The sequence below is a fragment of the Erinaceus europaeus genome, chromosome 22, assembly GCF_950295315.1.
Source record: "Erinaceus europaeus chromosome 22, mEriEur2.1, whole genome shotgun sequence".
NCBI lineage: Eukaryota > Metazoa > Chordata > Mammalia > Eulipotyphla > Erinaceidae > Erinaceus > Erinaceus europaeus.
In genome coordinates, this window is record NC_080183.1 from 14,884,032 (window position 1) to 14,909,348 (window position 25,317).

A 25,317-nucleotide genomic window follows, 5' to 3' on the forward strand; every position below is an offset into this window, starting at 1 on the left:
CCCACATGCATGTCTTGTACCCTCCTCAGCTTCAAATCCTTGCTTTCCCTGAAGCCAGTGGTGTGTTGTGTGTGAGTGAACTATGAGAACACAACTCATTTCCCCAGGCCACCCCCTCCCTTTTTTTTGTGAGAAAGGGGCGATGATGGTGTCTCAAGGATTGTGCCCTAGTGGGTGAGCTGTCTCCCTGCTCACCCCGTTGTTTCCTAGTCACGGGTGCTCTGCTCTGAGACCCTCTGTCCCCCCCCCCCGCCCCCCGACCTCGAGGTGGCTTGGCTGCAGACCAGTGAGGCTGCCCGCCTGCTGCTCACAGCTGACCTGCCCTCAGTTCTTCTTACTGACCTGGGGCTGCTGGTTTCACATGGGGTCAAGTCAAGTGGCCTGCCACAGGACGATGAAAGGCCACGGGGAGATGCTGAATGCCAAGAACAGAGCCAGAGGCGAGCACAAAGCAGTGACCAAAAGCAGAAATTTGAGATTTGCCCTTTAATTTGCATTTGAAATCAGTCTCTTTAAATACTTTGAAGTTCTGATAGTGAAGTCCTAGCGATGCTGCAGGCGCTCAGTACTGGCTCCCTCCCTCCCGCCCTCACCCCCAGGCCTGGGGTCTTCTCAGGGTGGCAGAGGGGCTGTTGGCTTCCGCGTCAGCAGCCTTAAGCCTGAACGCTCTCGGCTGCGAGGCGACCAGCCCAGCAGCCCTCACCACTGCACTGACCACGCCCGGAGGGACTCCCACGGCTCAACACCAGGGCAGTCCACCTTGTCATCTCCCCACGGTGGATGAGCTTGTGGGGCTGGCTGCCACCACAGGCCACTGTCCCCCAGCCCGGGTGCTGCAGGGGGAAGGAGAGCCGAGGCCTCAGCCTGAGAGCCACAGTGCAGGAAGGACGGGACTGCCTCCTCAGTCTCGCGTGCTTCTCCCAGTGGGGTCTTAAGAGCTCAGCCCGCTGACCCAGTGCACTGGAGGCCGCCAGGCCCCTCTGCCCTCACGTGCCGGAGTCTGCTGAGCGAGGACGCCGTGCGACAATGGTCCTAGCGGCCTGGAAGCTGTGTGACTGCCCAAACCGTGTTACTGGTTTGAGCATGATGGCAGGTCTGGGTTTCTGCTATTAACAAAAATATGGTGGGATGGGGGGTCTGCCCCGAGTCTCCCTGCCTGTGCTTCCTGGAAGAGGTAGAAGAGGCATCTTGAAGTCGACGACAGCTGAGGGTTGAAGGTACCGCTTTAGTAACTAAACGACGACCCTGGGCCTGGGGTCTGGCCCTCCACACAAGTCCAAACGCACAGCCAGGGCAGAGGCAGCTCTGAGCCTGTGGGCACAGCACCCTCCTAGGTGTCTACTTTCACAGGACACACACTGAAATCACATGGTCCCTGGCGGCTTCTCTATGGTGCTGGCACAAGGGAGAGGCGAAGCCATCTCTGCTGAGGGCTGTGGTGGGAGGGGGAGGAGGAGGATGGGTGAGCGCCCATGAGGCTCTCTCCCCCCCTCGGGGCCAAGCAGGCCGTCGAGTGTTCGAGAAGGGTGCAGAGCGGGAGAGAGCCTGGCAGAACATCGAGGACCTGCGGATGCTGGTTACATAGCGCCCCGGTTCCTCGCCTGAGGCCAACAGCAAGTGCCTGTCGCCAGGTGAGCTGGGGACAGTGAGGGGACAGGGAGGAGACTGGTTTTCAGTTCCTGCATGGCTGATGGTAGGGCATGTGGCTTCCTCCTAAAGGTCCAGCAGGAGAACTCGGGGATCCTCCACCGCTGCCTTGATCTTGCGCAGAAAAGTCACTGCCTCTCTGCCGTCAATCAGCCGATGGTCGTACGTCAGAGCCACGTACATCATGGGCCGCACCTCCACCTGGAGAGGAGAGGCCACACATCCGTCCAGAGCGGCAGAGAAAACCTGGTCCATGGGGAAGAGCCCAGCCCCCAAGTCTCCCCACGGTCAGTGCTCACGGCTGGTGAATCCTGTCAGACTTACCTGCACGCAAACGGCCCCACTCAGACAATCTTAGTCAGCAGGGGCCTCCTGAATTCACAGCTGCCTTTCTGAGAATTATGCTCACTCCTGTAATTTGTCGGTTTGAAAAAAGCTTCCCCTAGGGGGCTGGGTGGTAGTGCAGCAGGTTAAGCGTACATGGTGCAAAGCGCAAGACCAGCCTAAGGATCCCGGTTGGAGCCCCTGGCTCCCTACCTGCAGGGGGGGTCACTTCACAGGCGGTGAAGCAGGTCTGCAGGTTTATCTTTCTCTCCTCCTCTCTGTCTTCCCCATCTCTCTACATTTCTCTGTCCTATACAACAACAACTATAACAATGGCAACAACAAGGACAACAAAATGGGAAAAATAGCCTCCAGGCGCAGTGGATTCATAGTGTAGGCACCAAGTGCCAGCGATAACCCTGGAAGCAAAAAAAAAAAAACTTTCCCTTTAGTTCTAGTTGCCTGGGGTTTCTTAGCATTATAATTTTTTTTTTTTTTGACCAGAGCACACTGTCCAGCTCTGGCTTATGGTGACACAGGGGACTGAACCTGGGACTTTGGAGCACCAGGCATAACAGTCTCTTTGCAGAACCATTATGCTGTCTACCCTAGCCCCTTAGCATTATAATTTTAAAAAGAAAAGCATCTTTTAAACCTGCAGTCCAGACTCCCTGAAACTGTATGCACAGTTGGATGTCTGAGCACTTTTAGGGGAAAACTAGAATTGACACATTCGTGAAGGAGTTACTGACACCCAAAAAGACTCTTAAGAAGATGTTGCAGGGAGTCAAGTAGTAGCGCAGCAGGTTAAGCGCAGGTGGCGCGAAGGCCCCCGGCTCCCCACCTGCAGGGGAGTCACTTCATAGGTGGTGAGGCAGGTCTGCAGGTGTCTGTCTTTCTCTCCCCGTCTTCCCCTCCTCTCTCCATTTCTCTGCCCTATCCAACAACAATGACATCAATAACAACAACTACAACAACAAAACAAGGGCAACAAAAGGGAATAAAGTTTTAAAAAAAGGTGTTTCAGAAGGCGTTTCCCTGATGACATCTGAGCAGATTCCCCAGGCCCTGGTCGTGCACCTCAGCAGCTCACGGCATGTCTGTGGTGTCTCCCACTGTTCCCAGTCCCTGCAGCTTGTTGCGCGAAGCCTGCTGACGGGCCCCAGGTTAAGGAGCTCTGGCCTCTAGAGCCCTGAGGTTCTCAAACTAACGTACGTGAGACCCTCTGCGCTTAATGCTTCAGTGAGGTCTGGCATGGGGGTTCAAGAATGTGCCTGCCAATTGTGAGAAGCAGTGCTTCCGGCTATTAACTAGAGCCGGGAGATGGAGCGGAGAGTGACCTCGGAGTGAGCCTGTGTGGTCAGCGCCTGACTACTGGATCTGACACAGCAGTGACGACACCTACCTTGCCCCCCACGGCCACCGGCCGATCGAAGATGCCGTGCATGCCCAGGATGGCAGACTGGGGGGGGTTGATGATGGGCGTCCCGAACAGTGAGCCGAAAACGCCGCCATTGCTGATGGTGAACGTCCCGCCGTCCATGTCCTCAATGGCCAGCTCGTTCTTCCGGGCCTAGAAAACAGAGCTCACACGTTATAGAGTCAACCCAGGCAGCTCCTCAGTCAAGTCCAGAAAGATCAACAGATCAAGTTCGTCACAGCTGTTCAGAGAGGCCTATGACTCATTTCACCAGACAAAAGGGTCAGGCTCAGAGGCAAGGCCACAGGGCCTTGTGCCACCCTCCCAGCAGGTAGGTCTCTCAGGCTGTTCTCACAGCACTGAGCCCCACGCAACCCGTGTGGGGCTGTGGGCACCTGCCTTCCGGGAGCTTGTGGAGCAGAGTGAGGCCCCAGCCCTGAGCCTCCGACTGTACCTTCTCTCCCAGCTCGTTGATGGCTCGCTCAATATCTGCATAATTCATAACTTCCACATTCCGGATGACAGGAACCACCAGACCCTGGAAAGAAGGAGAGCGGTTGCAGTACAAATGCAGCGCAGCTTTTACAGTCACAACCCCCCGGGTCAAGATTCAGTGCGATGCGCAGAAAGTCTAACATTTAGGATTGACATGAAAACGGTCACCCCAGCAGAAGAGGCAGTTCAGCAGACCACATGCGTGAGGCCCCAGGTTCCAGCCCCAGCACATGATGAATTCGCACTCCGCACGCTAGTGAGTGTTTTCACCTGTTTGTTTTAAAGATTTAGCCATGGGGGCCGGGCAGTGGTACACCAGGCTAAGGGCACATAGTACAAAGCACAAAGACTAGGGTAAGGATCCCGGTTCGAGCCTCCCGGCTCCCCACCTGCAGGGGGGGGGGGGGGGTCGCTTCACAGGTAGTGAAGCAGGTCTGCAGGTATCTGTCTTTCTCTCCCCATCTTCCCTCTTCTCTCCATCCTAGCCAGTAAATTGGAAAAAATGGCCTCCAGGAGCAGTGGATTCATAGTGCTGGCACCAAGCCCCTTCAACAACCCTGGAGGCAAAGAAAAAGATCTCTTCATATATGAGGGAAAGAAGGAAAGAGCCAAAGCACCACGCCGAGAACCCGCTATGCCCCCTCTCAGGCTGCAAGTCTTTCCTTTTCTTGATAATTTTACTATTTATTTCGTATGAGAATTTCACACGAGAAACCAAAGCCCAAGTACTGTTCCAGTAGATGAGCCCCAGGGACGGAACCGGGAAACTCAGGCGTACAAATCCCAGGCTCTATGAACTGAGCTCTTTCCTTGGGCAAGAAACAGATCGACCTTTAAAAGAAATAAATGGTCAAAAATGAGGTTCTCCTGTACTGCCTTCTAAAAACAGACACAATCACAGCAAGTGATCCCTCCTCTGGTCTACTTCTCCCAGCTAAGAGCGAGTCCGGGGCCAGCACCCCTCCTGTGACATACCCGCGGGGTAGCAACGGCCACACTGATGTCGATGTAGTCCCGGTACACCACCTCCTTGGCTGCGTCGTCGATCACTGCGAGAGAGAAGCACACCACACACGTTTCAGGCCAGCGCCGTGAGGTGCCGCCTACATCAACAGAGGAGAAGCCTGCCCTCTCCCTCCGCGCCGGCCAAGGCGGCCCCTTCCGGGTACCCGCAAAGGTCCCGAGCGCAGAACAGCCTTTCTGTGTGTGTCGCCAGGAGGGGTCGGCTCACACGCGGACAGGGGTACACACGGTTCTTGAGAACTAGCTCTACTGCAGCCCCCCTCAGTGCAAATCAGCAAAAGGGGACAGGGGCTTCCGTCCTCTGCAGAGGTAAAAAGAGAACCTCTTTCAGTTAGACTCAGGAGGAAGCCACCAATAAACCAACAGGTGAAAGTTCAGGTCTGGTGCACGTGAGGGAGCACAGGCTCGGAATCTCCACAGAGAAAGTCCGTGTTGTTCTGTTAGCTGAGACACCTATGAAAACTGTGCCAAGTGAGAAATGCCTGCACGTATAGACAGGCCCGTGAAGAGAGCTGGGGAGCACGAAAAGGCTGGAACAAAAAGGCTCACGTGTGGGAGCGCACAGGCCTCACTGGGAGGGGCCGTGACACTGTCCCCTCTCCAGTCTCCCAGGGCACCTTGGTGAGAAAGGACTCCTCGCTAGGGCAACACTTCACTGACAGGGCGAGTACAAAGCAAAATAAGCCCACTGGGGGCCCTGTGTCAAAGGTCACCGCGGAGCTGAGCCCCGCGTGGCTGCTCACGGCCATCTCCTGCCAGGGCAGCCGCCGAGCGTGTTCTAGGAAAAACTGCTCTGTGCAGCGGCCAGTGACAAAGGAACCAGGGCCCAGGACACCCCTGGAGACTGCAGTCACAGCTTCCTGGGGAAATTAAAAAATGAAAAGCCAGAGTCTCCTGACCCTCATCTCTGTGACTGTTTACTCCCTCGCGCTCTCTCTCACCTGCATTGACAACAGGCTGCTCCTGCAGGGCGTAGGCGGACGCCTTCACAAACGCTGACATGAAGCCTAGCTTGAGGGTGTGTTTCTTCAGAAAGCCGTCTCTGTGCCGAGCCCTCATCTCCTGGATGTTACTGCGAAAGACGCACCACTCAACAGGATGACCACCACCGTGGTCTCTGTCTGCTTTCTAGACAAGCGTCCAGCTGCTCCTAACTCTGCACCGCCCACCTGTGCTCAGGTTCGGAGTCATCCACCAGGCGCCAGCACAATGGCTGCATTTACAAACCCTGGGTGCAAAGGAGTCAGCTCTGGCCTCAGTGAAAATACAATCAAGATAGCACATTACATTCCAAGATCCTTGCCCTGGATAAGTGATTTCTAGCTATGGGGAAGCTTTTTTTAAAAAGATTTTTTAGAGAGAGAGAGAGAGATGGGAGAGATATTAGAGCCCTGCTCAGCCCTGGCTGATGGTGACGCTGGAAATTAAACCTAGAAACTCAGAGCCTCAGGCAGGAAAGTCATTTTCAGAATCACTGTGCTTTCTCCTCAAGCCCTGTTTCTTTTAAATTTAAATTTACTTATTTTAATGAGCCAGAAGCCAGAGCCCTGCTCAGCTCTGGCTGATGGTAGTGCTGGGGACTGAACCTGGGACCTCAGCCTCATGCATTAGCACTGGGGCAATCTCTCCAGCCATGAAAAAAAGAAATTCAAGCAGAAACAGTCTACAAAATATGCAGCATCTATCAGATAAAGAACAAAAGAAGGAAGAAGGAAGAAAGGAAGGAATGGAGGAAGAGAAGGGAAGGCAAGAGAGCACACACCAACCCTGATTACTGCTTCCTTGCGACTTTTCATGAAAAAGATAGGAATAAGAGAAAGAACCAGACATCACTCTGGTACATGTGTTGTTGGGGTTGAACTCAGGACCTCAAGAGAATCCAGTGCTTCATCCACTGTGCCACATCCCAGACCACCCTTGTGACTTTTGGCAAAGCCCAGGGTTCCACACATGCACAATCTCCCCACAGCTGAGGTCACCTTTTCTTTTTTTTTAAATTTTTTCTTAATATTTATTTCCGTTTGTTGTCCTTTTTTTTTTTTTAATTGTTGTAGTTATTATTGTGGCTGTTACTGATGTCATTGTTGGACAGGACAGAGAGAAATGGAGAGAGGAGGGGAAGACAGAGAGGGGGAGAGAAAGACAGACACCTGCAGACCTGCTTCACCGCCTGTGAAGCGACTCCCCTGCAGGTGGGGAGCCGGGGGCTGGAACCTGGATCCTTATGCCAGTCCTTGCGCTTTGCGCCACGTGCACTTAACCCACTGCGCTACCGCCCGACTCCCAAGGTCACCTTTTCATTCAGGCCGAACAAGCACAGTGCTCCACTTGGTGCAGAGCTGGACCGTGAGCCAAGATCCCGGGGCATGCAGCCCATCGGGGTGAGCTAGCCCCCCGGCCCCTTGTGGCATTTATATCAGGACAAAGACAAAAACAAACCATTTTTGTATAATCCCACCGGTGCATATGCTCAGTGAGCAGAACCAGACTTGGTCACATACAGCTGGGTCCAGCCCAGCGTTCTCTAAGGTGCCTGGCAAGGCGGGCAGTCACGCTCCATGTCCCCAGAGCCAGCAGCTGCCCCTCACAACACACGCTGAGGGCCCTGCCGAGCACCAGGACACACCACGAACACAGCTCTTGCCCTTAAGGCTAAGCTCGAGGCTTGGGATGCATTGGATCGACCTTCTTGTGGTGCATCCCGTGAGTACCCATTTATTGGGGAAACTGACGATCCTTCCTAGCCGACTGAATCCACATGGATCCCAGTCACTTTCAAAGCCAGCAACAAGCAGACATCAGGCTCAACCTGACGCTGTTGACTGGCTACGGAAGAAGGGCAAACGCTAGAAGAAGAAGAAGCTCGAGGCTGTGGTGGTTTCCTCATTTCCTGAGTTAAGGGACCGCGTGGAGCTAAGCTCTCAAAGTCTAAGTGGCAGGGCCAAAGACATGTTTGCAACATGAAGGCTTTGTTCCTGTGGGCCTCGTTCGTGGGAGGTGGAGTCTCAGCACTCGGCTGTGTTTATGGGAATACGGCTCTGAGGGAAATCCAATCCCACTGCCTCTCAGCCTCGCTCACTCCTCTCTTTAATGGCCTCTATGTGACATGAGCCTGAAAGCTAAGATGCTCTAACTTTAACTCTCCCCTTCAGACCTTTTGCGTCTGAAAATCTTCTGAGGGGAAATGATTGGGTTTGAAATGTTTGTTTTCCTGTGTCTAACCTCATTTAGTGCTAGGGTTACCACTGTAAAGACATTATCGGTTCCCAAGACGCAGGAACTGCAGAAGAGGGGAAGAGAAGAGATAAACATCGGGGCTTTCCAATGTGGCCAAATGCTCCTGTCTGGCCATTAGATCGTTTCTATTTCAGACTTCTGCCCTGGGAGGCCCAGACTGGGGCGAGGCGGGGAGGTGGTGGTCTCAGAAGGGCCCTTTAAGGGTCAGCTGATCAGCACAAGATCCACAGGGCTCTCATCTAACCAGATTACTGACGGCGTCGGCGAGACCCCAGACCTCAATCAGCGGCATTCTGACTGGCCCTGCGGCTGACCTTCTAGTTGGAAATGTTGGGTCAACATCACCTCTCCAGGCCACAAATATTTACAGCTTTGTCGTAAGGAGTGGGGTAGAATTTCTCGGTCCAATTCAATTTGTCTACAATCTGGTCCTAATGCACTGAAACCTGAGATGTCCACATCCTGTACACAGGGGAGGGATCTCTGACTTGGGTGCCACCCTCCCTTTTCAGGGAGCTTAACAGAAGGTGGCAACTCGAGAGAGGTCGCAGAGCCCTGCTGTCAGGACCACGGCACACTCAACATGCCGCTCCCCCATCTCTGACTTTCTAGACTCTTAGCTCAAGAGTTTTCTAGTGAAAAGCCTATCAGCAGACTAGATCCACAAAGCTTCCAGGAGGTGGCTTGAAGGTTTTCACCTCCTGAATGAAACCAACCAACTCTCACCCTACTGCTGACAAGACTCTAGAATGTTCTTTCCCCAAATATTCCTCCCAGCAGACGTTGTGTGTTCTCCTGCACTGGGGCCACAGCTCCAACACTGTCTGCATGGCCTCTCTGCTCAGCACCATGGTGTCAAAAGGCTGCTCATGAAGACACATTAAAAATGTGTCTTTCGGGAGCCGGGTGGAAGTGCAGCGGGTTAAGCGCACATGGTGCAAAGAGCAAGGATCCCTGTTTGAGCCCCCGGCTCCTCACCTGCGGGGGTGGGGGGTATCGCTTCACAAGCAGTGAAGCAGGTCTACAGGTGTCTTTCTTCCCCCTTCTTCCCTTGTCTCAATTTCTCTGTCCCATCCAACAACAGAAAAAAATGGCCTCCAGGAGCAGTGGCCGAGTGCAGGCACTGAGTCCCAGCCATAACCCTGGAGGCAAAAACCAAAAACAGGAAAGAAAGAAAGAAAGAAAGAAAGGGACAGCAGGGGCTAGGTGGCTGGTTGAGCACAAGGACCTAGGTTCAAGCCCCTCTTCCCCACCTGCAGAAGCTTCACGAGCTGTAAAGCAGTTCTTCAGGTGACCCTCTCCCTCTGTCCCTTGTCCCTCTCAATTTCTGTCCCATTAAAATGAAAATAAAAGGGAGGGGGGAGGGGGAGAGAGCTTCCAGAAGCACTGGATTCACAGTGCCAGCACTAACCCCTAGCAATAACCCTGGTGAGAAAACAAGGTTTTTTTTTAAAATATTTATTTAATTTATTTATCCCCTTTTGTTGCCCTTGTTGTTTTATTGTTGTAGTTATTATTGTTGTTGTCGTTGTTGGATAGGTCAGAGAGAAATGGAGAGAGGAGGGGAAGACAGAGAGGGGGAGAGAAAGACAGACACCTGCAGACCTTCTTCACCGCCTGTGAAGCGACTCCCCTGCAGGTGGGGAGCCGGGGGCTCAAACCGGGATCCTTATGCCGGTCCTTGTGCTTTGCGCCACCTGCGCTTAACCCTCTGCTCTACAGCCCGACTCCCCTTTTTTTTTTTAATATTTAACAAGAAGGTTTTCTAAATGACGCCATTTCCCCCTCCGTTCCATATTCCTTCTGATCCAAATGATCCATCGCCTCTCCTCATGCTTTTCTAGACTTTTCTGGGTTTGCTGCAAGTCCCAGGAGGGCAAGGTTCTTTTCACTCGTTTCTGCATCCTCTCAAGTGTACTACATACATCTTGTGTACAATAACCATCCAGAGATGTTAAATTCGGTGTATTACGGCACAGTGAAGAACTCAGGGCTGGGGAGGCTTTTAGGTCCTGGTACACAGTGGGGGAGGAGGACCTGCCCTGGAAACTGAAGTTTTACACACGTACCGGTAACTGCATTTACTGTAAATCATCAATCCCTCAACTAAAAAAAAGGCTACACAGGTCAGCAATTCACTTGCTACAGACCTTGGCATAGTGAAGTAGCCCCTTCGGGCGACATCTGAACGTTTGTTTTCTAAATCTTGACCTGCCTTCCCTCAAAGCTGATGAAAGCTGAGAGCAGACTATCCCTGCACTGCCCTGCGTCACTGAGCAGTACGCACCAGGTCCAGGCACTGAGCGGCCATGCTGGGGCTGACCTGGGACCTTGGGCGCCCCACGCATCGGTCTTTGTGCAGAACCCCTATACTCATTCCCCAGCCCAGAGCAAGGCTTTACGGTGCTGCCCTAGGCATGAGGCCGAGTGGGTCCCCAGTCTCAAGGTGGGAAGTCCTAGGACGGAGCTTGTTGGCCTGGTTGTCCTAACTCTCCATACAACTCAAAACCAGAGGGCTGCATCATACGAGGACCGGGAGGGGGTACCCATTAGGGCGCACATTGTGCATGGCACAAGGACCCAGGTTCCAGCCCCCAGTCCCACCTGCACAGGGGAAGCTTCCCCAGAATGGTGAAACAGTGCTGCAGGTGTGTCTCCCCTCCCCCCTCAACTTTTCTCTATCCAAAAATAAAAACATTTTTAAAATGTGAAAAAATATACAAGGTGCTTTTAAAAAAAAGACTATAACCAGTGTCATATATCAGAACTTATAAGATACAGGTATGAAAGTCTAAAAGGCTACTTTTTTTTGTAAGCAGAGCACTACTCAGCTCTGGCTTATGATGGTGTGGGGGATTGAACCCAGGACTTTTGGGGTCTCAGGCATGAGAGTCTCTTTGCATAACCATTATGATATTTACCCCTGCCCTAAAAGGCTACTTTCTTTAAAAAAAAAATGTGTTGCCCTTGCTTTATTTTGTAGTTATTATTGTTGTTATTGATGTCATTGTTGTTGGATAGGACAGAGAGAAATGGAGAGAGGAGGGGAAGATTGAGGGGGAGAGAAAGACAGACACCTGCAGACCTGCTTCACCGCCTGTGAAGTGACTCCCCTGCAGGTGGGGAGCCGGGGGCTCAAATCGGGATCCTCATGCAGGTCCTTGCACTTTGTGCCACGTGCACTTAAACCCGCTGGCTACCGCCCAACTCCCAAAGGGATACCTCTTTAAGTCACAAAGGCAAGCAGGCATAGTTTTAGGAAAGCCCGAGCACCTCTGCGCAAGTCAACCGGTGACCCTTCCCTGCTGTGTCGGCCAGCACAGGCCGGGGCAGGTGCTCAGGAGAAGGACACGAGCTCTCACCTCATGTCGATCTCATTGAACGTCGTCAGCATCGCACAGGTGTTCTGGGCTTCCTTCAGACGCTGAGCAATTCGCTGCCGCATCCTGTTCATTTTCTCCTGAAAGTGAAATTGGGACAGGAAGTGGCCATCTGGTCTCTTAGGACCAAGCATGATCACTCCGTCTAGTTACAGAGGACTCAGCCTGCCAGGAATCAGTGGGCAAGGGCCACGGCATGGAGCACAACAGTCGTACGTTTCCTCTTTCCTGCCGGGGCCTTGCTGTGGGTCAAGCAGCAGGGCCACAAGAACTCACTCGGGCCGCGCTGCCTGAGCATGTGCGTGACCAGGCTCGAGCCAAGGCCTGCTCTACTAAAGGGAGCCTCAGTGCTGTGGTCTTTCACTGTGCCTCTAAAAATAAAAAATAGACACAGGCTTCTCATTCAGAAGGAGCCCAAAGTTTAACCAAGAACAAAGGCCCAGGAAATGGTTTGATTTAAAAAATCAAAACCGATTTATAAAAGGAAGAGTGTGGTTATGGCTAGATTTTGGGGTGGTAAGGACCTGAGTGAGAACAGCCACCTACCTGTAGAGTGGAAACTCAGAAGCACTCATCAGTTGAGGCTATGGTGTTTTTAGGAGGCCTTCTCAGACAAAGGAACCCACACATCTGACCAAACTTCTTTGAAGTTTCATGTCTGTCCCTGGCAACTACTGTTACTCTGCCCTCAATTTAGTGTCCCGGAAGTCTGGGAATGCAGCTCACTGGACTACCTCTCTGAAGTGTGTGCTCTTGTGGAAAGAGGGTTGCGTTACTAAGCTACCAGCCCCTGTAAATATTTGACCTGCCCAAGTTATTGCGATGGTAGAAATACGACAGTGGCAGAAACCACCGGGGGGATGGGGTTGGTGGCGGCACACCAGGTTAAGCACGTCTAGTCCAGAGCACAAAGACCCACACAAGGATCCCCTGTGAGGCCCCTGCTCCCTTGAAGCTGAAGCAGGGGGGAAGCTTCACGGTGGTGAAGCAGGTCTGCAGATGTCTTTCTTCCTCTCTCCCTCTGTATCTCCCCAATCTCTCTCAATTTCTCTCTGTCCTATCCAATAAAACGAGAAAAAAAAAAAGGCCGCAGGAACAATGGATTCATAATGTTGGCACTGGGCCCAGTGATAACCCTGGAGGCAAAAAACAAAAACCACTGGGCACTGCCAGCCCTCGGCTGCTGGCGCCACCATTTGAGTTACGTGAACATGAGCACGTCACCTCCTAAACTCAGCCTCTCTGTCAGGGCCAAAGGCACGAGCTGCTGGCCACTCACACAAGACGTATCAAACCTGCTCCCCACTGACGCTAGCACCTCCCCTTTGCCTTGTCTCAAGGGTTTCTTCCTCAGTGGCTTACCCGGTGTTCTAAACGCAGACCTTTGCCAGCTCCTGGGTCAGCTACCAGAGGGACAGCGGTGGGTTTCACTGCAGACACTGAAAATGGAGAAGGGACAGCTCCATCAGGAAAGGAAGAAATAATTACTCAATACCCACCAGTGCCTTCAGACTGTACTGCCCTCTAGTCTTCAAAACCTCCTGAGGTATATTCACAAATGAACCGCCTACTAAGACGTAATCAGCCTAAGCCTTACAACTACAAACAAAGCTGGGAAGAGGACCCAGCACTTCCGACACAGTCTAAAACTTTCTCCAGAGCAGCCACTGCCCATTCAGAGCCATGCTTATGTCTCAGATTCTGCCCTGTGAAGGAACATTGTCAGGTTAGGTGACGTTCTTCTCCTACGCAGGAGGTGAGGGCGTACCCGGTTTGCTGGCAGGAAGCTGTGAGGGAGAGGGCACCGGCGGCATCTGAGTGGGGATGGCTGCCGCAGGGGGTGGAGGGGCTGCCGACGTGGTGGTTTCTACTTTGGGGGCTACAGCAGGAGGTTCGGCTGGCTTGGCTTTAGCAGGAGCAGCTACAAAACAAATGAACAGTCACAACGTTGTCTGAATGGAAAACAAATCCGACATGCTAAGTGGAATCTAGCGGCAAAAGGTCTACCTCCAGTCAGTCAGCAAGTGTGGCTCCAGCTGCTGAAGTTTACTGCTTACTGTTGCAAGAGTCAGACCGCTATACTGCACCAATTCATTTCCTTATTTCTCACTTCTTCACAAAAGATTACTAAAGCACCCTACAAATGCCATGACAGCAGGTGCAGAAGAGCTAAACTGAATTCTCTGTAACAGACACCACGCAACGTGGTCTGTTCTCACACTGGAGTAGCAGCTCTCAGCCTGGCGTGCATCGGAGTACCAGGAAAAGCACTCCATCTCCCTTCCTGCTGAGGCCCTGGTTCCCCTCCCAGCACCGCAGGCTGAGCTGAGCAGAATTCCAGGCATGGAGGAGCAGTGCATTCTCCCTCTCATTAACACGGGGTCTGCCCTCACTGCACTGATGAAAGCTTCTGTGCTATGGGAGGTCTCCCTCTCCGAGTCTCCCAGAGCAGCCATTTGAGCTAACACCCCCCCCACACACACACCCACAACTAAAAAAAACTAGCTCAGCAGCACAATTCACACACCAGGGCCTGGCTTTAGCCCTTGGCACCATGTTAACAAGATGCATTTTAAAAAGACAAAGAGAAACACCACGCTAACAGAAATCTGGTAACTCCAGGTTTGACTCATCAGAATTCTATGAGGTCTACACATCTGTGTTGATATTTTATGCCCCCTTCTGACTCCAGAGAGAAAAAAGAAAAGGAAAAAAAACTACCAATCTTTATTTTTATTACTTCATTTTTACCAGGGCACTGCTCAACTCTGGTTTATGGTGGTGTGGGGATTGAACCTGACACTTCAGAACCTCAGGCACAAGAGTCTCTTCACACAGCCATTATGCTGTCTCCTTGCACCCTTTATTATGTCCAAGTGACTGCTCACCAAACAGAGCATACACATTGCCCTGCACAAGGACTGAGGCCTAAGCCCTGGATCCACACCTGCATGAGAAACTTCTCCAGCAGTGCTGCACGTATCTCCTCTCCTCCTACCCTTTCCCTCTGTATCAAGAGGAGGAGGAGGAGAAAGGGAATTTGAAAAAAGTTAAAGAAAAAGTGGGCACAGGGAACAGTGACGTTGTGCAGGTACAGAGTCCCAGTGATAATCCTGGTGGGAAATAAATGGTCTGGCATAAGACATACGTAGGCACAGAGGTTTGCAAGGTTTAAAACCCCTTCTAGAGTTTGAGGTTTAAAGTCCACATGGTGGGGGGAGATAGCATAATGGTTATGCAAAGAGATTCTCAAGTCTGAGGCTCCAACACCCCAGCTTCAATCCCCCCCCCCCACTATACGCCAGAGCTGAGCAGTGCTCTGGTGAAAAGAAAAATGAAAAGATAAAGTCCACACGACAGTATCCAGAGATGGAATATAGGGCTGACAGGTGGATTTGCAAGTGTGAGGTCCTGAGTTTGACTCCAGCATCGCTGTCTGTGAAGCTCTGGCCTCTCCCCTACCTTGCGGAGTGAATAAAGCCCCGCTATTGGCCCTAAGTGTCACCACTCATCCGCTAAGGAAGGGCAGCTAGAATCGCAGTCTCTGAAGTACCAAGGGACTAGTACTCTGCCCGGCCCAGCACCAAGGGGCAGATTCTGGAGACCTTGCCAAGCAGACTGTTTACCGCCAGTTTTCCTGAGCGTGAACAGAGGAGTGCCGCCTTCCACTTTTCCCCCGTCGGGCACCAAGAGAGCTTCAATCACGCCATTTGCTGGTGAGGGCACCTGCACAGATGTCTGGAGAGGGAAACCAACAGGGGAGTGAAGAGCGAGCGTTCTCTCCATCAGAACAATCTACACTGTTGTTAGCTCTGCATGACTTCCTGAGGTCCAGAGGCAGAGAGGAAGGGAAGGGAGCCACAGCGCCAGAGCTCCCTTCAGTGCGCGGGGGCTGGGCTGGAGCCTGGGTCGCGCACAGCCAAGGCAGTGCACTGTCTGGCAAAGCCGATGGCCCTAGAAATTCAGAAATACACCATCGAGTTACAACAAAGATATTCAAGGTTCTGATATAAAAACACCAGTGTCACACCTTTAAGTGAGTAAGAACAAGTCATTCTCCACTGCCGTCCATTGCCAGGAGTGGCTGAGGTGATATTCAGTCATTGTCTCCAGAAATTGAACACGCACGCCGCCCCCCCCAAAAAAGGGGGGGGAGTAACAAAGTGAAAGCTATGTGGAAACTGCACGTGCACACCTCTAAAATTAAACTTAAAAGGGGTGTGTGTGTATGTGTGATTTTAACGTTCACTTGCCAACAGTGGTTAGTGGGTAATATAGAGCCGAGTCCCTGGCCTTCTCAGTAGGTTAAGCAGCCCAGGGAGGACCGACCATGAAGAATCGGGGCTGATACCAGACAAACCCACCTTGTCAGTTTCTATCTCACAGACCACTTCGTCTTCTGCAACGGTGTCACCGACAGCTGGAAAGACAGCAACAAGCCACCTGTGAGCGGAGCCTCCAGTACCACAAACCCCTTCGGGCAATGGTGCTGTGGGGGCCACAGGGTGAAGATGGGGTGAAGCCACAAGCTCCACATAGCCCGAAAGGAGCTGGATAGTGCTCTTAGAACACATTTAGGGCAGGGAGACAGCTCAGCCAGACAGAGCAGCAACCTGCACACCTCAAGTCCCAGAGGCCAAAGGTTCAAAACCTGGCACCACCTTATGCCAGAGCTGGGCGGTACTCTGCCCTCCGCCCCCACCAGCCCACATGATGAATAAACCTTAAAGGAAAAGCTTATAAAAGGAAAAAGTATTGGGGTTGGAGCCCCCAGCCCCACCTGCAGGGGGAAAGCTTTGGAAGTGGTGAAGCAGGACTGCAGGTGTCTCTCTGTCTCTCTCCCTCTCTACCAGCCCCTTCACTCTCAATTTCTGGCTGCCTCTATCCAATCAACAAATAAAGGTAATAAAAAAAATTTTTTTTAAGTATTTAAAATTTAGCAGTAAGAGTGCAGGGCCAGAGGTAACTCCCTGGGAAGGGTGTATTCCTCACTTAGGGGCAAGGCCCAGGTCTGAACCCCAGCACCACATGGGAGACCCCACAGCACTAGGGTAAGCTCGGGTGTTTTCTCTCTCTCCCTCTCTAAATGAGTGAAGTCACGCTAGAGTACAGATCTTACCTTTCTCCCACCTGACATCCCCTTCAGTGACCGATTCTGCAAACGCCGGGGTTTTGACAGTAACCACTTCATCCCCTAGGAAAAGAGCGGGGAAGATGGTCACACGGAGGTCCTAGTTTAACCTTTTGAATCTGTGCTCGGCTCTCATCCAACCGCCATTCCCCAGAAGGAAGAAAGGTAGAAGTCGCCACTCACTGCGCACAGCTGTCGTCCTGAAGAAGCGAACGCTGGGAGGACAGCCGCCACCACTGCACAGAGAAACAGAGAAGCACTCTGAGCGCCTTTCCAGACCCATTTTCAGTGTAGACCCAGCTCGAGAGGGTCAGCTTCTTGCCCCACAGCGGGGAGTTTCTCAGCCCCGCCTGCAGTCTGAGCTGAGCAGACCGGTCTAGCGGCTTGGGGGCTTCCAGCAGCAAAGCCCCCGCCCGTCAGGTGAGCCCAGGTTCAATGCTGCAGTGAAATGTCGATTCTCACAGAACAAGAGACTTACACTGGCCTCTCCAGTGTCCTGGGCCCATGGACACACTCCAAAACGAGAGCTTCCTGACTAGTGTTGGTTTTTCTTAACTAAATCCAGGTAAGATAAACGGATGCCCTACAGATGTATGCCACTTCGTCTCATGGGAGATAATAGTATTCACAGGATTAAATTCAGATCAGATATGGCCGTGAGAGGAGATGGCTGGCAAATCAAGCAAGCTGTTACATGCTAGGGAAACACACACACACACACACAGAGACACACACACACACACACACTTTTTCTAGTACCTCACAGTCTGTCCTCTTGCTAGGAGACAGTACACCCGTAGTCTGGGCTGACTCAAAAGTGACCTCAAAAGATGAAGGCGCTTTCTGACGTCACACTCACTAACTGGAGAACAGCGCCACCTGCCACACAGGCCGGCAGTGTCATCTCTGGACAGCGAGAGGTGCAGCTCTGCAGTCTCCTAGCCCAGCAGTGTCTCCGTGACTTGCGGTGGTGGCGACATTGGCTTTGTGCTCAGGTCTGTGTAACTGGCTGTGCCACCGTGACTCAGTGCTGTGGAGTCCCTGTCACTAACAGCGGGACTTGCTCTCATTTCAAGTGCTCAGGCCACCTGGAAAGGTGGCTGGCTGCAGACGAGGTGGGCCTGTCTGCTCACCTTTCTGGCCTCAACTGCGCTGATGGTCAAAGCCCCTCTCAATGTCTAATGTGTTGCCCTTTACCTAATGAAAGGCTTTGGCAGGCCTGGGGACGTGCGGGGACATGCGGGGATGTGCCAGCACAGAGAACAGCTCTGTAAAGACAGGCAGGCACCTGGAGAGCCGGCTGGCTGCCTCTGGGGAGAACAGCTTGGTGTGAGGAGGACAGAAAAAGGGTACTAAATCCCATGGACATTCTTTTCACTGCCGACCCATATAAGCAAACAATTAAGTGAAGACACAAAAACCAGAAATAGTTTTATACAAATTTAAACATAGGAGCAAGACAAAAGCTGTTAAGTAGGCAGGTCTTTAACTGTGCGCCACTTAGAGAGGGGACACAGCATAATGGTTCTGCAAAAAGCCTTTCATGCCTGACGTTCCAAGGTCCCAGGTTCAGTCCCCAGTGCCACTGTAAACTAGAGCCGAGTAGTGCTCTGGTTTTGGTCTCTCTGTGTGTGTCCTCTCTCCTCCTCTCTCCATGGAGAAAAAGAAAAACTGAAAAAGAGGGGTCAGGCCCTGGAACCTGAAGGCAGAAGACCTACTGGGGGTTGAACTGCTATTTGGAAAACTGAGAAATGCTACACATGTATAAACTATTGTATTTTACTGTTGACTGTAAACCTTTAATCTCCCAATAAAGAACTTCAAAAAAAAACTAATATAGAAACTAAATACCATAAAATTGGGGCTGGGTGGTGGCACACCGGGTTAAGTAAGTGCACATAGTACGAAGATCAAGGATACCCATACAAGGATCCTGGTTCAATCCCCCAGCTCTCCACAAGTGGTGAAGCATGTCTGCAGGTGTCTCTCTGTCTCCCTCTTCCCTCTCAATTTTGTCTGTCTTATCCAATAAAGATGAAAAAAAAAAAAAAAAAAGGCTGCCAGAAGCAGCAGATTCATAGCAGATTCACCAAGCCCCTGTGATAATCCTGGAGGCAACAACAACAACAAAAGGAAATAAGGCTCCACTTACTAAGGAAATGCAAATTAAGACCACAATGACATTATCATCTCACGCCTGTGAGAATGACACATCTACAAATCAGGAGCTGACAGTGTTGAGGAAGTGGAGAGAAGGCCACTGCCACCCTGCTGGTGGGGGGCAAGCTGGTGCAGTCCCTATGCAGAGTAGCTCAGAGCCCACAGACAAAAACAGGGCGCTGGGTGTTAGCACACCCAGTCAACTACACATGCTACCATGCGTGCAGACCCAGGTTTAAGTCTCCAGTGCCAACCTGCAGGGACTCTGCAAGCAGTGGAGCAGTGCTATAGGCCCTCTCTTCCACCACCACCATTAAAACAATGGCCGCCAGGAGGGGTGAGATTGTGCGTGCACAGAATGCCAATAATAATTCTGGTCACAAAAATCAGTGTTTTTTTTTTTTCTTATGAGTAAATAAATCTTTTAACAAAAAAATTGACAATCCAGCAATACTTCTCCTGGGCACATCTCTAAAGGACATGTGAACTCCTGTGTTCACAGCTGCACTATTTACAATAACCAGAACAAAGAAGCAACCTAAATGCCCAATGACATGACTAGATACAAAAATTAGAGACTGTGGTCTGGAGGTGGCACAGTGGGTAAAGCACTGGACTCTCAAGCATGAGGTCCCGAGTTCAATCCCCAGTAGCACATGTATCAGAATGTCTGGCTCCTTCTCTCTCGCTCCTTCTAAAGTCTTTAAAAAAATTGTGGGTTTGAGCGCACATGCTACAATGCACAGACCCACGTTCAAGCCCCTTACTCCTACCTGCAGGGGCAAAGCTCTTCGAGTGGTGAAGCAGTGCTATAGGCATCTCCCCCCTTCCCTCTCAATTTCTGTCTCTACCCAAATAAATAAAAATTTAAAAGGCAATGTAGTTATTTTAAAAAGGAATTATGGGGCATATATTCAACGGAACACTACTCTGCAATCAAAGAGAGACTAAATTTATCATTTGAAGCAAAACGGATGAGGGGTGTGGCAAGTAGCATAATGGTTCTGCAAAAAGACCCTCCTGCCTAAGGCTCCGAGGTCCCAGGTTCAATCCTCTGCACCACCACCAGTGTAGAAAAAGAAAAACAGAAGGAACTGGAGGTCATGATGCTAAGTGATATAAAATGTGGAAGAAAACCACCGATGGATTCACTCCTATATGGAGTATAGAGGACTGAAACCAGCCAACTTGCAAAGTAACACTGGCATCAAACTCGCTGTTGGACTTCCTGAAAATGGAGGGCAGAGCAGGGGCACAGACTTCGCTGAGTGTGGGAGACACACACTGGCCATGTAGGGGAGTGAAAGCTACCTCTGAAATCATGTGCAAAACTCTTAAGTCACTAAGAGACAGAAAAATGGGGCTAGGGGATGTGCTGCAGTTCAGTGTCAGAGTCCACACTTCACAGGGATGAGGTCCCAGGCATTAACCTCAGTGAAAAACGTGTCTCTTCTTCACGGAAAAAATGACACGGAACACTAAAGCCTAAGTTAGGGAGCTACCCTTAAGTGAGATCTCACCCCTCAAAAGTCAGGGGGTTTTACTGTTTATTATTATTATTATTGGTGGCACTGGGGCCTCCTGCATGCCAATTCCACTGCTCCTAGGCTGGTGTATTTCATTCCTTTTATTCAGATATACATACAGAAGTAAGAGAAAGATGAGGAAGACATTACAGCACTAAGGCTTTCCCAGGTTCAGTCCCAGAGCCTGCACAAGGCAAGGCACACAGCCTGCAAGGCGGGTCACCTACCAGCCCTTAAGTTTTCAAACAGTCGTTATTTAAAAAAAAAAAAAAATTTTATTGTTAATTATCTTTATTTATTGGATAAAGACAGCCAGAAATTGAGAGGGGAATGGTCTGGGAAGTGGTACAGTGGATAAAGCACTGGGTTCTCAAGCATGAGGTCCCAAGTTCAATCCTCTGGGTGAGGGTAGATAGCATAATGGTTATGCAAACAGACTCTCATGCCTGAGGCTCCAAAGACCCAGGTTCAATCCCCTGCACCACCATAAGCCAGGGCTGAGCAGAGCTCTGGTAAAAAAAAAAAAAAATCTAAACACCCGAGAACAGACACACTCCTGGTCCAGTTACCTGACACACACTGAAGCTCTAACGTACGTACATCACACAGAAGTTAACGCCAGGATGAGGCTGAGACTCAAAACAAGCGCTGTGACTTCTAGGTCTGGAAGCCAATGAAGGAATCAGAGAATCAGATTTAGAACTCGTGTCTCAAACACCGGTGCCCCCCGGATACTTACACAATCTTCCTGCTGTCAGGGTACCCTGGTCCCTGACATAAGGAGACCCCTGCAAGAAACAAAACAACTCTTAACCACCAACTCTTATCTTGCACGGGATACCTGCTGGGAATGGAAAACGAGTTTATTCGCCCCCTAACTCTGAGACAGAGCAGCGTCGCCTGCAGACTCCAACAGGATTCTTGGTCTCACACAGTCCTATTTCTCCAACTTTTCCACTGAAGTCACTAGCGGCAGAGTTGAGGAAGAAAAGGGAGTGTTCTGAGGACACAGCTTGAAGCAGTTGTATTGTCTTAACCTACTTTAAAGCAAGGATATTTTCGTGGTCCTGTGTGCTTTAGAGGTATGTCTACTGCAAATACAACTGAAGTTTGACAAGAGATAGGCAGGCTGGCCCTGTGACTGCACTCAGCCCAGTCTGAGAAGCTGGGGGACGGGGAGGACTTAGCCTGGGCTTTTGTTTCTCTGGTTACTTAAAAGCTGGAGTCAGAATCGCCTGAAAGCTGGTTCAGGCTCCGCTTGCTTTAGGACCAAGCTCATCATCACTCCCCACCCCCGCAAGGTGCCATCTTCCCTCTTGATTTCTGGCTGGTACCGTTCAATAAAGAAAGAATTAAAAAGCTTTCGAATAATGACCTCAACTTGATTTTTGTCTCTCACTGCCAAGATTAAATGACAAGCCCAAGGTGAAGCCCTGAGCCCCCACGCAAAAAGCAGTAAGTTGGGAGTCGGGTGGTAGTGCAGTGGGTTAAGCGCGGGTGGCTCAAAGTGCAAACACCAGCGTAAGGATCCTGGTTCCAGCCACCGGCTCCCCACATGCAGGGGAATCGTTCACCACCACCCTACCCCCCCACCCCACCCCCGTCTTCCCCTCCTCTCTCCATCTCTGTCCTATCCAACACAATGACATCAATAACAATAACTACAACAATAAAAACAAGGGCAACAAAAGGGAATATTTTTTTTTTAAAAAAAAGTAGTAAGGTTTTCTCTGTCCTGACAATATAAAGAAAGTGTTCACAGACAGTTCTTGGGATTCTGCTTGTACAACTGAGCCACTACTCCTAGTGGCCATCTTTTCATATTTTAACAGGAACAAGTGGGGGGAGGGGAGGAGAGGAGACCTTTGCGGCACTGCTCCATCACTCATGAAGCTCCCCTGCAGGTGGGACTAGGACCCGGGGCCAGGACAACAGCTCTCTGGACACGGTGCCTCTCTGCCTTGCACGCAACCCAGGTTCAAGCCCAGTCCCCAGCGCACTGAAGGAAGTCTCAGCATGGGGGTATCTTCTCCCCACTTCTTTCAGAAGTCAGCCCAAAGCATGAAGCCATGTCAATGATCCCCTCTTCCCATTCCCCTCCCCCAAACCTACTGTACTAGAATAAAGGTCACAACTTTACACACTCCTGCACTCTGCCAGATAGAGGGGTCTCCTTTCCGTTTCTCTGAGAGCTCAAGCACTTTCCTTGACCTGAAATACTATTTTTTAAGTTTATTTATTATTGGATAGACACAAATGGGGGGGGTCGTTTAGAGAGGGAGAGAGACAGAGAAACCCCTGCAGACCTGCTTCACCACTCATGAAGCCTTTCCCTTGCAGGTGGGGACCAAGGGCTCGACCCCAGGTTCCTACACATCTGCTCAAGTCTAGGAGGCAGCCTGGTGCGGCAGCAGCATAAGACTGAGGGCCCAGGTCTGGCTCCTGGTGGCTCCACAGCCAGAACTAAGCAGAGCTCCCGTCTCTCAAGAAAGGGGGCTGCGACAATCCAGCGGGTAGGGTGCACACCTTGCCACGTGCCTGGCAAGGCACTGTGGTGTCCCTCTGAATGAAAAGGTACCCGGGTCGGTGAAATGGACTCCAGAGTAAACAGAGAAGCAAAGCCGCTGAGCACACTGGCAGACGTGATGATGTGGGTTAAGAGTTCAGGCTGAGGAGGCAGGCCGACCAAGCTTGACCAACAGCTGGCCGAGTGACCTTGGCCCGTGCACTTGACCTCTCTCAGCCCTGGGTTACACTTGTGGACAGGACTTGCACTTGGACAGGACTTGCAGGGCTTTTGATGACTAACCGAAAAAAAAAAAAAACGCACAGAAAGCACCCGGGGTTCCTGCCTGCCCTCCCCCAAGACCTGCAGAAACAAGTGATTATGTCGACCACACGAAACGCTGGGTGACTCCCGCCTGCCACTTCCCAAAGCCCCCAAAGTCGCGCTGCCCTGCAGCCTGCCCAGCTCTGTCCCTTCCATCTGCTTCCTGCTCCGCCTTCTCCAAGATTCCTCATTCGGCTACGACTGACACTTGGTGTGACCCGTCCTGGGACGCAAGCTCCCGGAGACAAAATTGCCAGTGGAGAGGTTGCGTCGTGGGCGAGGCCTCCCTGGCTACTAACTAGCTCACCGGCGTCGGTCTGCCTCCCGCCCGCCAGACCAGGGGCAGAGGTCCCGGGTGGGCAGCACTTACCCGGCAGGGAGCGTCTCCCCAGAGGGCAGTTCCCCTGCGGAGAGAGAAGAGGTGTGGGCGCTGGGGGGACCCCGATGGTACCCGGGGTGGGGGGGAAGCATCCCTGCCCTGGGGGCTGACACGCTTGGGGGGACGCCCCTTCCCATGGGGGGACTGACCCCTTCCCGGGGTGACCCCCTTCCCATGGGGGGACTGACCCCTTCCCGGGGTGACCCCCCTCCTTCCCTTAGGAAAGACTGACCCCTTCCCGGGGTGACCCCCTTCTCGGGGTGACCCCCACCCCTGGGCCCGGACCCCTCCCCAGGCTGCCGCCCTCCCCCTGGGGGTCCCCGGGCCTCCCCGGCGGGCGCCGCGGCCTGCATGTCCGGGTGTCCTTGGCGCCCGGCCGGCGGAGCCCGACCCCGCGCCGCCCCCGCCGCCCCCGCGCCGGCGGCCAGGCCGCACCTTCCTGAAGGCGGAGAGCGAGCGGCTGAGCGCCCCGGACACGCAGCGAGAGCGGGACAGCATCGCGGCGGCGGCGGCGCGGAGGGCGGGCGGACACCGGATATAGGGCCCGGCGGACCGGAAGTGGCGCGGGCGCAGCCGCCGCGGGGCCGGGAAGGAGCCAGGGCGGGGTGCCGGGAGAGCGAACCTTGGCCCGGCTGGGGGCGGGGGCTGCAGGCGGAACTGGGGGGTGGCCGGGCGGAGCCCCGGGCGCGGGCGGGGCGGGAGGGCCGGGGAAGCGGTCGAGGCGGAGCCCTGGCGGGGTGCGCGGGGCGTGCGGGCTGGTGAGCGGCGGGCCGCGGGGCCGCGACTTCCCGGGGGCACCGGAGGCGGGGAAGGGGCTCTCTGCCCCCGAGTCCTCGCGTCCCCCAGCCCTCCTGTCCCTTGCCCCTTGTCTCCCTGGCTCCTGACCCTCGTCCCTCACCCCCTCCCTCGTCTGTCCCCTCACCCCAGCCCCCTGTCCCTCTGTCCCTCTCTGCTCCCACCTGGACTCCCAGGAGACATTTCCGGAAGAGCAGGAGACCCTCTGGCCAGCACCCCCCAGCCCGCTTTCTAGAAAACCTGGACTGAACTGAATTGAATGCGGGGCCGGGGAGACGCGCTGGGACTCAGGACCCCGGGCGGGCTGTGTGCTGGCCAGGTGGTGGAGGTGCTGGTGCTGGAGATGGTGATAGCTTGGTGTCTGTCTCAGCTGAGCCCTCAGGAATGTTCTGGTGCTCCTGCTCACCCCACCTCTGAACACACTTCCATTAGGATGGGGAGGGGGGGCTGAAGCCTTAACTGGAAACAGGGAAACCGAGCTTGAGCCCAGCAGCACCAGGATCGCTTCCTAGAAGCGTCGCCCTCTGATCTCTAACCTTGCTCCACACCTGAGTCAGATCCGTCTGAAAGTCAAATCTAATCCGACCACTCCTTGGCTTAAAGACTTTAAACTACTTCTTTAGGTCAGACATGGAAAGTCCAAACTCCCACTCAACAGACACCTGCTAAGCTGGCAGTGATCCATCCCTGCTTTTCACAGATCCAGCGCCTTCACTCGATATCAACCCCACCCCCCCACCCCACCCCACCCGTGAGCTATTTCGTGTTTCCACATCTTTGTGCAGCTGTTTGTGATTCCTATTTACCTACAGACACCCACTCATCTCCCAGATCTCTTTGGACCCCTTCCTAGTCCCCTCTGGCAGAGCTGATGACACCTTTTTAGTCTTTACAAAGCTTTGTGCCTGAACCCTACATTGTATGTTGTCGTAACATCCTGTCTACCTACCCATCTCCTCTGCTGGGCAGA

The 25,317-nt window shown here is 52.6% G+C and overlaps 1 protein-coding gene across 2 annotated transcripts; it reads right to left on the reverse strand.

Moving 5' to 3' along the window:
* Positions 1–471: 471 nt before the first annotated feature.
* On the reverse strand, positions 472–24,119 carry DLST (dihydrolipoamide S-succinyltransferase). Of its 2 annotated transcripts, none has more exons than XM_060181277.1 (15): positions 23,988–24,119; positions 23,544–23,577; positions 21,083–21,131; positions 16,841–16,893; positions 16,646–16,720; positions 15,891–15,946; positions 15,132–15,264; positions 13,295–13,447; positions 12,889–12,965; positions 11,509–11,606; positions 5,851–5,981; positions 4,862–4,935; positions 3,846–3,929; positions 3,377–3,544; positions 472–1,848 (listed from the first exon to the last, which is right to left on the reverse strand). In XM_060181277.1, the coding sequence occupies exons 1-15, from the start codon at positions 24,048–24,050 to the stop codon at positions 1,714–1,716; spliced, it is 1,383 nt and encodes a 460-aa protein (XP_060037260.1). In that variant the 5' UTR covers positions 24,051–24,119; the 3' UTR covers positions 472–1,713. The 2 variants fall into 2 exon arrangements, with proteins under 2 accessions (XP_060037260.1, XP_016048325.1); XM_016192839.2 differs by having other exon boundaries at positions 15,153–15,264; positions 23,988–24,117.
* Between the last annotated feature and the right edge of the window lie 1,198 nt (positions 24,120–25,317).

Bases quoted from the DNA above. Each gene is read 5' to 3' on its own strand.
- DLST (XM_060181277.1), bottom strand. From the start codon at position 24,050: ATGCTGTCCCGCTCTCGCTGCGTGTCCGGGGCGCTCAGCCGCTCGCTC. The intron at 23,578-23,987 runs GTGCGGCCTGGC...CTCTCTCCGCAG, and splicing joins CGCTCTCCGCCTTCAGGAAG to GGGAACTGCCCTCTGGGGAG. The intron at 15,947-16,645 runs GTAAGATCTGTA...CTGTCTTTCCAG, and splicing joins GGATGTCAGGTGGGAGAAAG to CTGTCGGTGACACCGTTGCA.